The following is a 16,747-nucleotide window of genomic DNA, read 5'->3' on the forward strand; positions in this document are numbered from 1 at the left end:
GGCACCGCTGCCTGTGGGGTGGGGAAGGAGAGGCTGCCTTGGTATTCTTGGGCTGCAGCCACTTCAAACTGCCACGCGACAATACGGATTCTCTGTGGTGGCGCAGCCTGGGCTAAAAATATATGGGGCTGCGTCCAGTGGGAGAAAGTGGATGTCCCTTTTGCAAGAAGGGTAGGGAGGAGGGGGAAAGAGAGAGTTCCAGTTTCTGGACAAGAAGCATTCAAGTTTGGAAACTATTTGAGAGGCAGCGCGGTGCAATTGGGACAGGGCTGGAGACCCGGGTTCAAATCCCCACTCGGCCATAAAGCTCACTGAGCCACCTGGAGACAGTCCCTGCCTCTCAGCCTAATGTACCTCACAGGATTGTTGTGAGGACAAAAACGAGAGGAGAAATATGCAGGCCACCTTAAACTCCTTGGAGTTGTTCCTGCATTGCAGGGGGTTGGACTAGATGACCCATGGGTCCCAACTCTAGAATTCTATGATTCTTTGTCTTTCAATTTGATCCTTTCACATGGTTTTGTTCTGTGGAGTTTTATGCATTGTGTGTTGCTGTTATTTCTGTTGATTGTTGTTTAGTAATTGTTTCCCAGAACAAACTTAGTTGGTCTCTAAGGGGGACCAACTTTTTTTCATTTTTTAAATTATTTTGACTGCGTCAGACCAACACGGCTACCTACCTGAATCTAATTATTTCTTGTAATTGTTAAGAAAGGATTTTTGTTCAGTTATTATCTCACAATATTTAATTGTATTGTGTGCTGTTCTAATGGAATATTACTTTATCTGATAAGAGTTGTTCATTCTTAAGTTATGTTTTTATTATGAATTCTTTGTATTGAGTCAGATGGTTATACGGTGCGTGAACTTTGCTGCTCCTCCAGCTTGCAAACCGTCTTGCGTATAGCAATATGGAAAGGCAATAGACAAATGAAAAGTGAAACGAAATGAAAATGGGATACAAATGTAATAATAAAAAAATAGTAATCCTGTCTGGCCCTGTTCAAAGTACGCAAACTTCCCCTGGACTCCTTATCCCCGCAGAATTATTATCATACATTGCACAGCTCACACAAAGTTGCAACGTGGCAGCTACTGTTTGGAAGTAATGAAACTGCTTTATGCTGAGTTCGACCATTGGTCTAGTGTGATATTGTCTACACTGACCGGCAGCATCTCTCTAAGGTTCTCAGAACAGGATGTCCCCCAGCCCTGCCCCAGAGACTGAACTTGGGACCTTCTGCATGTAAAGCTGATATTATTATGATTATGATTATGATTATGATTATGATTATGATTATTATTATTATTATTATTCCGCCCTTCTGGCTGTTCCACCATTGATATACAGCGAGAAAACGTCTCCATCCTTCTCTCCGACAGGTCAAGTCCACGACAGGTGAGGTGGCAGTGGCTAAGAGAGCGTGCAGTCCAGGACATGTCTACTCAGAAGTAAAGCCCAGTGATTTCTATTGGACTTACTCCCAAGTAAGTGTCTATAGGACCGGAGGCTGCAATCCTATGTAGACCTTCCTGGAAGTAAGCCCAGCTGAAATCAGTGGGAGTTACTTCTGAGTAGACATGCAAAGGTGCTGTGGTGGTGCTGTGGGTTAAACCACTGAGCCTAGGGCTTGCTGATCAGAAGGTCAGCGGTTCGAATCCCTGTGACGGGGTGAGCTCCCGTTGCTCGGTCCCAGCTCCTGCCAACCTAGCAGTTCGAAAGCACATCAAAATGCAAGTAGATAAATAGGAACCGCTACAGCGGGAAGGTAAACGGCGTTTCCATGTGCTGCTCTGGTTCGCCAGAAGTGGCTTTGTCATGTTGGCCACATGACCTGGAAGCTATACGCCGGCTCCCTCGGCCAATAATGCGAGATGAGCGCGCAACCCCAGAGTCGGTCACGACTGGACCTAATGGTCAGGGGTCCCTTTACCTTTACCTTTAGACATGCAAAAGCTTGTGCTCTGGATCTGAATCTCACCACTCCAAAATCCGCATTATGGCACTAAGGACAGTGGCCTGCCTTGCAGGGTTGCAGCAAAGTTCACAGCCAATGTATGTGGAGCATTTTGAGCACTCAAAAGCACCATGTACAAGCTGTATGTAATCCTTTAGCTTGCGTTCACAAAGAGGTGTCTTTCCCTTAGGGGAAGCCTGTTTAGGGTTACAGCTTTGAAATTTGCTTCTCACAGCACAAACAGAGAAGGAAGTTTAGAAGCTGGCATGCAGCAAAAGGGAGCCCTTTTTGCCAACAAAATTCAGAAGAGCAAAAAGCTGGAACCTGGAAAGGAAGGGCTGCAATGAGCCACCGCATCTGTGTTGATGTCACACAAATTAGGAGCACCGAGGTCTACAGAGAAAAAACTTGCAAGGAGTTTTTTCTGTGAGTTTACGGTCGAGAAAGGATTTAAAAGCCGGGTCCCTTTTGTCCAGATTCTGACACGCTTTCTGCTGTGCGCCACTGCTGCAGGGTTAATAATAATAATAATAATAATAATAATAATAATAATAATAATTTATTATTTATACCCCGCCCATCTGGCTGGGTTTCCCCAGCCACTCTGGGCGGCTTCCAACAGAAAAATAAACGTGCTGTGCTAGTCACATGTGAGAATGCACAGACCCAGGTTGGTTTTGCTTACACCAGTCTCTACATCAGTCTCTGGCACTAACCCTACGTGGAAGGTGCTTTCTCATGAGGGTCCTTAGACCGGGGGTGGCTACCTTTTGGGGGCCCTGGTGTTGCTGAACTCCAGCTCCTGCCATCCCATAATACTGGCCCTGCTGCCTGCTGGAAGGCCGCAAGTTCCCTACCCTACCTCTTACCCCAAAGTAAAGCAGGGCTATTCTTGCTTCAGCTTCCCGGAGATGGACCTTCATAAGAAGAGAAGAAGAGTTTGGATTTGATATCCCGCTTTATCACTACCCGAAGGAGTCTCAAAGCGGCTAACAATCTCCTTTCCCCTCCTCCCCCACAACAGACACCCTGTGAGGTGAGGGGGGCTGAGAGACTTCAGAGAAGTGTGACTAGCCCAAGGTCACCCAGCAGCCGCATGTGGAGAAGTGGAGACACGAACCCATTTCCCCAGATTACGAGTCTACCGCTCTTAACCACTACACCACACTGGCTCTCATAACCCAGACCACAGCGGGGTGTGGCGGAACGGCGCCTACAGAGCAAGCAGCTAAAGAGGTGGCTCTAGTAAGCCAGCCAGGCTGCACGCTCGTGTAAAAAGCAGCAGGGGAAGACCAACGCCGAAAGGGAGAGGAGGCAGGGCATTTCCTCATTGCAAACGGGCAGCGTTCTCTTACCGTGTACATGCGAAAGCGGGCCAGAAACGGGAAGGAGCGCCGCAGAGCCTCAAAGCGGCGCATCTCTGCTGCCCAGAGAGGAATCTCTCTGCCAATCTTCCTCCTGTCTTGATATGACCGACGCACCTTTTGGAAAGGGACCCACAACATAAAGGGGGGGGGCTTCCCTGAGGCTGCAGCTGGATCCTTGCACTGTCAACGGTTAGCAAAAGTCGCCAAAACCACCCGAGTTGCAGCACATTCCAACCAGGGCTGACTCCATTGGAGGGCAAAGGCATCCAGGGTCCTCAAAATGCTTCAGGGAACACTTGCATGCACCCGAGGAGAAATCCGAAGGAATTCTACCACTGTGGATGATGGAGATTGATGCAGTCCCAGGCAGTCAATGGCAGAGGCGTCTGACCTTTTGGGGGCAGACATCGTCCACGCTGCCTCGGTGTCCCCCCAGGAAAAACCGAGCAGAGACTTCAGCAAGGGTCGTGGATGTCAAAATTGCCTGTCCTGGCCTGCTTGAAATCTCCACGCTCAGCTTCCGATGCTAAGAAGAGGCAGCAAGCCAGCTCAGGCTCCAAAAGTTATCCGAATCCTGACAGGTCTGGGATCTGGGGTCCTCTGGGCAGCCAGGGCAAGAGAGAGCTTGTTGTGCCGTTCTCCACAACAGGACACTGTTGAGTCTGGTGCGTGCTGCGACTGCAATCACGCATGCTTGTTTTCTTTATCCTCTCCTCCCCTTTCCTCCTCTCTGGCCGGTCCCAAGGGAATCTCTCCCTCGCCTGCCCGCTAGCCTGGAACAGAGACTCTATGGTATTCGCAGGGAACGCAGCTTTGACCGGCTGCCAAGAGGTCAGCTTTAACTGTGGGCTGGAGAGGCAATTTCCTGTGGGCCTCTGCCTGGGATTTCAAATCGCTTCTCAGGCTCTCCTCCAGCCGTCTGGCTCAGACCTTGCTGGCAGACCTTGCTGGCCAGGGAGCATCCTGGGGTACCCTGGTTTCCCTGCAACATTATCACAGAATGGCGGAGGTGGAAGGGACCCCCAAGGGCCATCTAGTCCAACCCCCTGCAATGCAGGAATCACAGCTAAAGAATCCCTGGCAGATGGTCATCCAATGAAGGAGAGTCCATCACCTTTCGAGGGAGTCTGCTCCACAGTCAAACAGCTCTCACCATCTGAAAGTTCTTCCTTATGTTTAGACAGAATCTCCTTTCTCGTCTCTGAATCCGTTGGTTTGAGTCCTACCCTCCAGAGCGGGAGAAAACAAGCTTGCTCCCTTTTCCATGTGACTGCCCTTCAGATATCTGAGGACGGCTATCGGATCTTCAAATATCTGAATTCCCAGTCTTCTTTTCTCAAGGCCAAACGCCCCCAGTTCCCTCAACCGTTCCTCAACCGGCTTCATTTCCAGGCCCTTGATCATCTCGGTCGCCCTCCTCTGCACACATTCTACCTCAGGCATCCCCAAACTGCGGCCCTCCAGATGTTTTGGCCTACAACTCCCATGATCCCTAGCTAACAGGGCCAGTGGTCAGGGATGATGGGAATTGTAGTCCAAAACATCTGGAGGGCCGAAGTTTGGGGATGCCTGTTCTACCTTGTCGATAAACTGTGATTCCCAGAACAGGACAAAAATGGAGAAGTGTGCTTCGTTGTCCTAATTTGCAGTTAGCGCTTTCCTTGGTGTCGAATCTGGGGCTGATGCAAAAATGTCAGTGTTTGTTTTTCCTCTCCTACTCCAGTGTGTACAACCCCCCCCCAAAAAAAAACCCCTAGTTTGAGCCTGGAGCGTAAGGAAGTGCCAAGCCATGCAGAATGTCCTCAGTGGCAAAAGCCACTATTTACTGGGGATAATTTGATGGCAGGCCTGGAAAAACGCTGGCGATGTGAGAGACCTGGAACTGCAGGAAACAGTGAAGTCTCCTCCTCTCCAAAATTGCTTCCCAGGCCTGCCACAAGGGAACGATGTGGGAAGGGTCTCATCCTGCCCCGAAGCCCACTTGGGCCTGCTGGGGATGGGGCAGAGCCCTTCCTTTCAGGCTTCCCAGCTTCTGCACCTGACAGCTGGCTGGCGGGGAGGCCGCGGGGGGAGGAGAAGGAGCAGGGAGCTTCCTCCAGCGCTGGGGTCTTGTCCCTCGTCCAAGCGGGGAGAAAAACAGGAGGAAAACAGGGCGACCTTCGCGGTGCCCTGGCTCCTTAACACTGCTTTCTTGTCTTCCAGCACATCCCCAAGGAGAACAGCTGGCCGGATCTGGAGCTAAACATTTTCTCTGCAGAGGGATGCTGAAGGCGTGAGGAGGGAAAGAAACAACAGGTTTCAGGGTGGTTTTTTTTCCGGGTGGGGGGTTAGCAAGATCCCGGGGGGCCTGCCTTCCTGTTTACCAATCCGCCTGGAACAATTCCCACACTTTCAAGGCAGTAAAAAAACAAAACAAAAAACACCAAGCACCGTTTGAAGCATCCCACTTTGTAAAAAGTATGCATTTTTTGTTGAAAAGGGGGTTGGAGGGGGGGGGAGCCATGCAGAAAGACTGAGGGGGAAGCTTATTTTTGCAGCTGGCTTCTGATCAAATTGCAGCCTTGCACTTTTGCAGGGAAGGAAGCGCAACACGGGTCACGGCGTGCCAAAAGCAAAACAGCAGGTGCCACCAGATGCCTGCAATGGAAAGAGCTCCAGGTGACTCGAGACAGCGAGCCAAGCCGCAAGCAGCTAGGGAGGGCCACCCCCTGACCCTCTTCTCTGTTCCTTAGTCAGTTTGAGAATGAATCAGGGAGTCCTTATCGACCCCAAAACTGTACTAGGAATGTAAGAAGCACTGTTCCAGATAGGAGGGAGGGTCCCGGATGCTTCCAGGAAGATCGCAAGCAAAGTGCAAAGTGCAAAGGCAGAAGTGCTGCTACTTCTCCGTAGCTCAGGGTCTCGGGTTCAATCGCAAGCAGCCTCAGTTAAAAAGGAATCTCAGGCGGAAGAGCTGGCAAAGATCTCTCCTCAAAACTCTGGGAGTTGCAGGAAACTGTTTTATATTCCGCACCCATAAGAAATCCATCTTTTAGAGTGGCGACATCTACACTTTGGAACTCCCTGCCTCTTGATATCAAGCTAGCGCCTTCGCTGTACCCTTTTCGGCACCTGCTGAAAACATTTTTGTTTCGACAAGCCTACCCAGGTATCTAGAACGCTGATGTGCTTTTAGCTTATTTCTGGGTTTTTTGGGAATATTTTAATTCCTTTCATTAATAATTTTATTGCCTTGGTTTTTTTGCAAGCTGCTTTGGGGGCGTTTTTAAACAACCAAGTGGTAGATATACTTTATTTAATAAATAAATCATGCCAAGATATTGGTCCATCAAACTCAAAAGTGCCTACACCAAATATGGAGAACCCAAGGGCCATGTTTTCTTCTGGGGAGCCTGCCAGGGGCCACATGGCAGGGGTGGGCGGGGCCAGAGACAAGAGTGGGCGGGGCCATCTTTCCCTTTGCACAGCGGGGATGAAAACACACACACACACACAGAAGAGCCATTGCCAGAGATCGCCCCAGTCCTAGAGATTGGCAGCAACTGCCCTAGCTTTCAGACAGGGGCCTCATTCATCCCTAACTGGAGGTGGAGCCTTCTATTTATTATTTCTTTGTTAAATTTATACCCTGCCCTTCACCCGAAGATCTTGGAGATGTTCACAAGATAAGAGCACAAAATAAATAGTTAAAGCAAAACGGAATAATAACCCCCCCCCCCGCAAACACATTTGAAAGGTCTTGGAATATTAATCAGTCAAAGGCCTGGTCATGATAGAATTGTAGAGTTGGAAGGGACCCTGAGGATCATCTAGTCCAACCCCCTGCAATCCAGTAATTTCCAGTTGTCCCATACGTGGATCAAAACCGCAACCTTGACATTATCAGCACCATGCCCTAACCAACTGAGCTATCCAGGCTGAAGAGGGACGTTTTCACCTGGCATCTAAAAATAGATAATGAGGGTGCCAGGCAAACCTCCCTGGGGAGAGCATCCCACAAATGGGGAGCCACTGCAGAAAAGGCCCCGTTCTCGTGCTGCCGCCTTCCGGATGTCTGGTGGAGGAGGCACACAAAGAAGGACCTCAGATAATGATTGTAGGGTCCGGGTCAGTTCATATGGGGACAGGCACTCCTTGAGGTATTGCGGTCCTGAGCCATTTAAGGCTTTATAGGTCTAAACCAGCACTTTGAATTGGGCCTGGAAACTAATTGGTAGCCAGTGCAGTTGAGCCAGGATCAGAGTACATAATATGTGCAAACCATCTTGCCCTGGTGACAATTTGGCTGCCAAATGCTGCACCATCTGATGTTTCCAAACCGTCCTCAGAGGCAGCCCTACGTATAATGTGCTGCTGCAATCATCAAACCTAGAGGTTACAAGAGCATAGGCAATGCGGCCCTCGGGAGACATGCTGCAAGCCGGAAGAGGCTGCAATAGGCTCTATGGACCAGTGGCCTGGCTCTGTATCGAATGTCTTCATCCTGAACGCGAAGGCTTCCTATATCTACTAGCTGTTGCCAGACCTCTCCTCCTCCTCCTCCTCCTCCTCCTCCTCCTCCTCCTCCTCCTCCTCCTCCTCTGTAGACTTGTTTAATCCCATTTTCAAGCCGGAGTCTGCTGCCACATCTGGTGGCAGCGAACCCCGCCGTTTAAGTGTGTCGTGCAAAGAAGTACTCTCCCGCATGTGTCCTGAATCCGTGCCACAACTCAGTTTTCCCTCCCTCTAATTATTTGCAGCCTCCCGTGCCTCTGAGAGAAGTCAGGAAAGAGGATTCTCCGTGTGGGGCTTAATTCAAGCCAGAATTCTTGCAGGGCTCAGCCCCACAAACGGTTCTGAACAAGGCTGGGGAACTGCGTCAGAAGCAGGGAACTGGGCAGAGGAAGTCCTTGCCCCCACCTTCGCCCCTTTCCCCCCAAATGTGCAGAACTGTCCTTGCAAAGGCCCATCGCTCAGTGGGAGAAAATGCGCTTGGCATGCAGAAGGTTCCCAGCTTCAATCCACGGCAGCATCTCCAGGTAGCTAGGAAAAGACTCCCTGGAGAGCTGCACTGAAGTAGATGGGGCAATGGACCATCTCTTTGCCTTTCCTAAGATATACCGCAAACTGCTTTGGGCTCCTACCAGGAATGAATCGGGCAGGGAGGGAGGAGATCAGCCTTGTGAGAAGTTTAAGATTTTCAGCCAGAAGTGGATGGGTTGTTGTTAAAAATCATCAGGATTAAGGGTCCCCTCTGAATGTCCTTTTTATCGTGCAGCCATGACGACAGCCAACATGGTGCAGCAGTTATGACCGTCGGACGAGGACCTGGGAGAGACCAGGTTTCAAATCCCCACTTGGCCATGGCGCTCATTTTGTGACCTTGGGGCGGTCAAACGCTCTCAGGCCAGCAACCTACCTCGCAGGGCTGTTGTGGAGATTCAATGAGGAGCAGGAGAACCATGTGACCACCTTATTTATTTACTCCATTTGTATCTGCTCCATTTTGCTCCAAAGAGCTCAAGGTGGCGTACTCAGCACTCCCCCTCCTCATTTAATAAAACAACCCTGTGAGGTAGGTGAGGCTGAGAGGCAGTGACCCAACACCAGAGGTCGCCCAAGGAGCTTCGTGGCCGGGCGGGGAATTGAGCTCCTGGAGAAGAAAGGTGGGATTAAAACGCAATAAATAAATACAGTAACCAAATGATCTGTGCTCACCGGGGCAGCTTTCGACACGACACAACTTTCAGTACTGTTTCCACCTACCAAAGTTCCGGGCAGGACACAACAATCTGTGCCCGTTCCGAAACTTGCTGCTGCAATCCTGTAACTTTTCGCACCCCGAGTGTTTTGGAGGGGGAGAGGAAGGTTGTCCCACTTCTGTGGAGGTTAGGGTCGCCCCCCCTCCAGGTGGCAATGGCGCAATTAATATTGAGAAAGGATCACAGAACAACTAATAATACTGAATAATATAACAATAATGAACTATTTTTTGCATCTGCCGCCATTCTGCAGGAGCATTAAGGCTGGCTGGCAGTGGCACGCTTTGTGAATAAAAATCACAAATCCTGCAACAAACTACAGGCAGTCTCTTTCTCAGCACTGCCCCCCTGCTCATAATTGTTGTTATTATTGATTGCATTTATATCCCACACATTCATATGCATGGTTTTCCTCCTCCTCCTCCTCAATTAATCCCCACAGCAACCCTGCAAGGTGGGATAGGCTGAGAGTGATGGACAATCCCAAGATCCTCTAGTAAGTTTCATGGCCGAGTGAGGATTCGAACCTGGGTCCCCCGGATCCTAGTCCGACATTCAACTCCAGACACGGGCTCTGATCCTCCCCTCACAATTATTTAATTTGCAGGGAGAGCGATCAGAGCATCACAAATGGAGTTTGTCCTTTCACGAGAGCAAATCAACGCATTAAATAGTGCATTGAGAATGGAGTTTGTCCTTTTGCGAGAGCGAGGGAGGCAAAAGGCGCTGAGACATTCGCCGCCCGGTTTTCCACGCTGACCCTTAAGAGCTAGAGAGTTGCTCTTGAAATCTCAAAGAAATCAATCAATCTGAAATGGCCTTGTTCTGTTCCAGAGGAGTCAGTCCTGAATGGGCAAAGGGAAATCTGCACATGTGCAGAGTCTGAGAGAATGAACAAGTCTTACACTGCACACAATTGCAAAGTGATAAGGCCGGTTCAATGGCATGTGCGTTAACAATTAGCGCTGACCTGATTTGCATGCGTTAAAGGCCTAAGAGACAGGCAGGGGGGTGCTTGATGCTTGCCAGGCAGTGCCAGGCGCAGCCAAAGTCCTCCGAGGGCACCCAGTACAGCCCATCTTGGGAATTATAGCATTGCCAATGGCCTCCCCCCCTTACAGGTTTACTTCCTGGCCCAAATCACCCTAGCTTTGCTAGCCATGAGGAACATCACCACAGGAGTCTCCTGGGCACTGAAGCGCCACCACAAAATCACAGAACTGTAGAGTTGAAAGGGCCCCCCCAAGGGTCATCTAGTTCAACCCCTTGCTTTGCACTCTGACCCCTGGAGAGCCTACTCAGTCCCACCCCCATTGCTCGCCCATTCCCAATCACTGCCTCTCAGCCCAACCTACCTCTCAGGGTTGTTGTGGGGGTTAAATGGGGACCGCGGTGGGGCGAGAAAACCATTGAGCTCCACAGAGAAAAATTGTGGGATCTAATTGAAACAATTTCACTGCAGATGGTGGCAGCAGTCATGAAATTAAAAGACGCCTGCTTCTTGGGAGAAAAGCAATGACAAACCTAGACAGCATCTTAAAAAGCAGAGACATTACCTTGCCGACAAAGGTCCGTATAGTTAAAGCTATGGTTTTCCCAGTAGTGATGTATGGAAGTGAGAGCTGGACCATAAAGAAGGCTGATCGCCGAAGAATTGATGCTTTTGAATTATGGTGCTGGAGGAGACTCTTGAGAGTCCCATGGACTGCAAGAAGATCAAACCTATCCATTCTGAAGGAAATCAGCCCTGAGCGCTCACTGGAAGGACAGATCGTGAATCTGAGGCCCCAATACTTTGGCCACCTCATGAGAAGAGAAGACTCCTTGGAAAAGACCCTGATGTTGGGAAAGATTGAGGGCACTAGGAGAAGGGGACGACAGAGGATGAGATGGCTGGACAGTGTTCTCGAAGCTACGAACATGAGTTTGACCAAACTACCAGGAGTGCCTGGCGTGCTATGGTCCATGGGGTCACGAAGAGTCGGATACAACTAAACAACAAACAATTGCAACAATTAGGTAAATAAATCTGTGCTACGAGAAGCAAAGTTTCCTCCAGAACAACAGCGGCTGGGATAAGCTGGTTTGGGAAAGCTCTCCCGGGATGCAATGCTAGGTCTAGATCCACGGGGGCAAGAACAGAAGAAAAGCCTACTGGATGAGGCCCACCTTAGTCCAGCATCCTGTTCTCACAGGGGTCAGCCAGATGCTTGTTTGTAAACCCGCAATTGCAAAATCGAAGAATCCAGAGGCCGTCTCCGCCAAGAGGAGAGCAAATCAGCTGAGCCACATTTCGATGCCGCAGCAGCCCTCCTCGCCCCCGGCACCGCCTGGCAAACACCCCCTGGTGGAGACCACCAAATCCACCAGGACTTGCTGAGCATAGAATGGGCAACACAGCACCCACCCTCCCTCCCAGTAACAGAGGCAGGGCAGGAACCAGTGAGAAACTCCCGTTCCCAGTGAACCGGAGCTGAACGAGAAGAGCAGGCGGTTCGGCCTCCGAGGTCTGATCCGTTTGTGTCCCAGGCTGCCGCCCATATCGGTGCCTGCTTTCTGAGGCCCCCCCCCCCGAGGCCACTGACCCACCTTGTCGTCGTCCCCCTCCAGGGCCGGGCCACCTCTGCCACCAACCAATCTGAGCTGAAGGAACGGATTCTCTCAACCCCAAATACGACCATCTACGAGATCTGGATTAGTGAGACAGGCTTTTTTTTTAAAAAAAAAGGCATCTGAGAGCAAAAGGGGAAAAGGGCCCTTTGAGAAACATGAAAATCCTCCGTTTTATAGGAATATGTCTACTTACCTGCATGCGGCCCCTATCCAAAATGCACTTTCTCTCTCCATTGCCCTTGCTGAACATCAACAACACCGCCATCTCCCCTCCGGTTGGCAACCACTTTGGAATCTGGACAGTCCTGTTCCCCCCACTTGATCTGTTTACACTTCTTCTAAAAATACAATCCGGACTAACCAGCCCTCATGTCCACTTTGGGGCAGCGTTCTTCTGTTAAGTCAGCCGGGATTGCCAAAGGTATGTGCCTGACCCCTTGGCCTTGGATTGAGCGCAGGAACCTGCCCCTGGTCCCTCCAGACCAGTGTCGCCTGTTCTGACTGGCAGCAGCTCTCCAGGGCTTAAAGCCGTGTGTGTGTGTGTGTGTGTGTGAGAGAGAGAGAGAGAGAGAGAGAGAGAGAGAGAGAGAGAGAGAGGGAGAGAGAGAGGGAGAGGGAGAGGGAGAGAGGAGCTGTAGCCTTCCAGACTACAACACCCATAATTCCATGAGACATTGTTCATGCTGCCTGGGAATTATGGGAGTTGGAGTCCAACAACATCCGGAGGGCATCAGGTTCCGCTTCTGCTACCCAAGAGCTGTTTAAACTGCTGAGCCCAGGGATTAGGGTGGAAGGTACCCCGAGGGTCATCTAGCCCAACCCCCTGGAACGAAAGCATGCGCTTGGTCACAAAGCCCTTGCCATGGCCCTGGCATAATTGCAGACTGGAGCTCAGTATGCAAGGGGAAACCAATCACGTACGAGCTTTCCTGAGAACAGAGATCCCCCCGGGCAAATTTGGATCCAGATCCAATTCTTTTTCAAAAGCGGGATTTCACACCGCCCGGAGTCGGCGGCCGCAAACTCAGCTGCAGAGCGAAAACACAAGAGAGGAGGAGGAGGGATGTGTGGCCAAAGGGATGCAAAACCGAATGCAGCCTTGCACAAGGAGGCAAGGCTCAGGGATGTGGAGAAGCATGGCAAAAAATTCTGTGAAAGTCTTTTGTTAGTGTTTCATTTCTTGTTTACGACTAATGTTGTTACGTCGCAAGAGGGGGTGCTTTTTCATGTTGTGAGCCACCTTGAGCATGGTCTGAAATGCGGAAAGGTGGCATGCAAATAAAATTAGGATCTATATGGGTGAAAGGTAGATTTTAAATTGTTTTATCAACCATATCCTGTAATTCAATCACAGGAGTGCCACTAAAAAGGTGCGTAAATATTATCAATGTCTATATCAGTCTTTCCTGACCTGGTGTCCTCCAAACATTTTGAACTACAGCTGTGCTCCAGATGTATTCTGGTGGGCACCAGGTTGGGGAAGACACATCTGCATGCCATTGTCGTTTTATTTATTCCATTGCAGTTATATCCCACTTCTTTCTCCTCCAAGGAACTCGAGATGGCATGCATGAGTCTCCCCCCTCATTTAATCCTCACCAACACCCCTGTGAGGTAGGCCAGGATTGAGAGACAGTCACTGCCTGCCTCCCGATCACCCAGTGAGCTTCGTGTCTGAATGGGGATTCGAACCCTGCTCTCCCAGGTCCGAGTCCAACACTCTAACATCACACATTTAAGGCCCTGTGATACCACTTTAAACAGTCCAGGCTTCCCCCAAAGACTTTTGGGAGTTGTAGTTTGTCAAGGGTGCAAAGGCTAGATAGGAGGTCTCTATCCCCCTCACAGAGCTACAATTCCCAGAGCGGTTTACAGCCAGTCCCTCTTCTCAGAATACAATCTGAATCACTGAGAGTCAGTGTGGGGAGGACGGGAAATGAGGCAGGGGCGAATAACAGAGGATGAATCTGAGTAAATCCATTTACACATACAGTACTTCACTTCAGTAGTGGGAGGGATTAAGGCTGAGTCTTCACAAATGTCTTTTAAGGAAGGACTCGGGGCTGAGGGTACAACAAGCACTGTGTAGGCTTGCAAATTTATTTAGCTGACTTTTTAATGTGGCGATATGGTTGTGAGACGCCCTGAGACCTTAAGGGGAATGGCCAGAGCCAGATTGGGCAAAGGGCTGATTAAAAGTCAACAACAACAACAACAATAATACCACAATAGTAATCACAATAATCACAATAGTAGTAATTCCTGGGAGACAGCTACCAATGTACAGGGCAGCAAGGGGGAGAGATATCAGCCTGCAACATGGCTGGGCGGGGGGCACTGAAACCCCCATATACCTGCAGCCCCCTCCAAATATAAGGAGGATTCCCTAAACGAGGAGCCCTTTCATTTCCGGAAGAAAAGAAATAAGAGCGGCGCTGGGGCTTCCCCCCTGCAGAGCCGAATGGAAAGGGAAACCAACCAACCCCCAAACCTTCGCACTCCCCACAACCCATCTGTCAGATCCTGACACCCCACAGGGCTGAGGTGGGGGACTGCCATAGGACCCCCCTCCTCCAGCACTCCCCCTTCCTTGCCAAAGCCATACTGACCCTCTGTCCTGGCATCACGAGCAGATCCGGCCTGGGTGCCCGAGGCTGGGAGTCTGGGGGAGCCGCGAACCCCTCCACCTCCTCGTCCTCCCCAGTCGCCAGCCGCTGATAATCCGACTTCTCCCCCATGGCTGAGTGGAGCTGTGCCAAATCCAGAGGCCGGATCCTGGCTGAGAGCGAGGCGTGCTGTGCCGCAGTCCCAGAATGCAAGGAGCCTGGCCCGGCCTCACCTGGCCGAGGGATCAGGGGGCCATCTTAGCCTCTGGTCGGGAGTGAGCCAGCCCTTCCCAGAGGTGGGGTGGCAGGAGGGTAGCCCTAGAGCTCTCAGGCATCCCACTGGCCGACCCCCTCCTCCCTGCGCCTGCATCCCGTCGCCATGGCGAGAGAGATAGAAGGAGGCCTCTCAGAGAGGATGCTGTGATGCTCTGAGTTTAATCCTATGTGGCGGATTGTGGGAGGGAGGGAGGGAGGATTCCCAGCAAAGAGGCGGAAGATTCAGAAGATTCAGTCGGAGAGGCAACGTCCTTTTTCCAGGCAACTGGGCAAGGAGGAAGGTGATGGAGGAAACTGGCTTTCTTAAAATCCTGCCCCGGTGCGAAACCAAGGTGGCACAGAAAAGATGGGGCAGCGATGCTGCTCAGAATAGAAACCAGGATCAGCCCCCCCACACCCCCTGCCTGCAGCTGTGCTCTCTTCCCCCCTCCCTCCCCTTGCGGTGGCTCCATCTCCCCCTCCCCTTCCCCTGGCGAGCCAATCAGCAAGGACTCAGAGAGGGAGAGGGGCTTTTTCTGGCTCACACCACCTGGGCCAGCTGCTTTCTTCAAAGCAGGGGGGGGTGGGGAGTACAAAGGGGGATCCGTTTGCCTAGATCAGGCTTTGCCAACCTGGCATGCTGCCTCTGGCCCCACGGAGGAGGACGGAATGTATGGACCATTTCTCTGGCCCATTCAGGGCCTTATCCTCCTCTTAAGCAAAAGCCAAAGAAGCAGGCATGTCTCTGACAGCAGAGAACATGGCGAGTGTGGCTAGTGGTTGCTGGTAGCCTGATTCTCCCCTGTGAATTTGTCTCCTCCACTTTATAGCCAACCAGAATAGTGGCCATCAATGCCTCTTAGGGGAGAAAACTCCTGTGTGTGTGTGTGTGTGTGTGTGTGTGTGTGTGTGTGTGTGTGTAGAAGACCAGCTGGAAGGTGTGCAGAGGAGGGCGACCAAGACGATCAAGGGTCTGCAAACCAAGCCATATGAGGAACGGTTGAATGAGCTGGGTACGTTTAGCCTAGAGGAGACTGAGATGAGATATGAGAGCCATCTTCAAATATCTCAAGGGAAGATGGAGCAAGCCTTTCTCCTGCTTCAAGGGTAGGACTCAAAGACAAAACATTAGGAAGGTCATAGAATCATAGAATCATAGAGCTGGAAGTGACCACAAGGGCCATCCAGTCCAACCCCCTGCCAAACAGGAAACACCATCAAAGCATTCCTGACATATGCCTGTCAAGCCTCTGCTTAAATACCTCCAAAGAAGGAGACTCCACCACACTCCTTGGTAGCAAATTCCACTGCCAAACAGCTCTTACTGTCAGGAAGTTCTTCCTAATGTTTAGGTGGAATCTTCTTTCTTGTAGTTTGAATCCATTGCTCCGTGTCCGCTTCTCTGGAGCAGCAGAAAACAACCTTTCTCCCTCCTCTATATGACATCCTGTCATATATTTGAACATGGCTATCACATCACCCCTTAACCTTCTCTTCTCCAGGCTAAACATACCCAGCTCCCTAAGGTGGTGGACTCTCCTTCCTTGGAGGTTTTAAAGCAGAGGTTGGGTGGCCATCTGTCATGGATGCTGTGAGGGACGAGGGATACAGGGAAGTCCCTCCCATCTTAAGTTCCAGCCCATCCCCAAGCGCGGGAGAGAGTAAGGAGAGCTCTGCCTCCAGCGGAGAGTCAGGAAGTGGTGTCCGAGGCTCAGGCAAGGTTGTGGAGCCCAGGCCGCAGGTGGGACAGGAAGTAGGACGCACAGGGGGGAGGCCAATTCCCCCAACTCCCGAATTGCGACGCAAACGTAGGGGGAAGAGGTTGGGTCTGCCAAAGCTGTGGTGCTGGAAGAAAACGCGCCAATCGCCATTCGGGAGTTCAGACACCTCACCTTAAGGATGCCTTTTTACTGCTCTGAACACTGTAAATAATCAGTAATTAATAAAAACCTTAAAAGACCATGCTGGAGTCGTTACTCTAGAGTAGCCATACCCGGCCCTCTGACAGCAACTCCCGAATCTTTTTTTTGGCTACTTTGGAGTGCAGCGATGAGCGCTCAAGAGGCTGAGCATTGGAGGCTGGAGGCCGAAGCAGCGAAGCAGGAGCTGCAGAACCTCACAGCGCACGCACAGCAGCAATTGCATGCCGCTCAGGAGGAAGCGCGAGGGGCGCAGGAGGAGCTGAACAAGCTGGTGGACCAGGTGAG

The 16,747-nt window shown here is 51.0% G+C and overlaps 1 protein-coding gene across 5 annotated transcripts in view; it reads right to left on the minus strand.

Moving 5' to 3' along the window:
- TNK2 (tyrosine kinase non receptor 2) overlaps positions 1–16,747 on the minus strand; it is a 97,876-nt gene that overhangs the window by 53,685 nt on the left and 27,444 nt on the right. For 2 of the 5 annotated variants that reach the window (XM_060274273.2, XM_060274272.2), the window contains exon 1: positions 3,314–3,989. The exons of the other annotated variants lie outside the window; for them this stretch is intronic. In XM_060274273.2, the coding sequence (XP_060130256.2) occupies positions 3,314–3,463 (150 nt within the window). In that variant the 5' untranslated portion in view covers positions 3,464–3,989. Of the gene's footprint in view, positions 1–3,313; positions 3,990–16,747 lie in introns of those variants that run through there. 5 annotated transcript variants of the gene reach the window in all.

Source organism: Zootoca vivipara, chromosome 5 (assembly GCF_965207765.1).
Source record: "Zootoca vivipara chromosome 5, rZooViv2.hap1.1, whole genome shotgun sequence".
Classification (NCBI taxonomy): domain Eukaryota; kingdom Metazoa; phylum Chordata; class Lepidosauria; order Squamata; family Lacertidae; genus Zootoca; species Zootoca vivipara.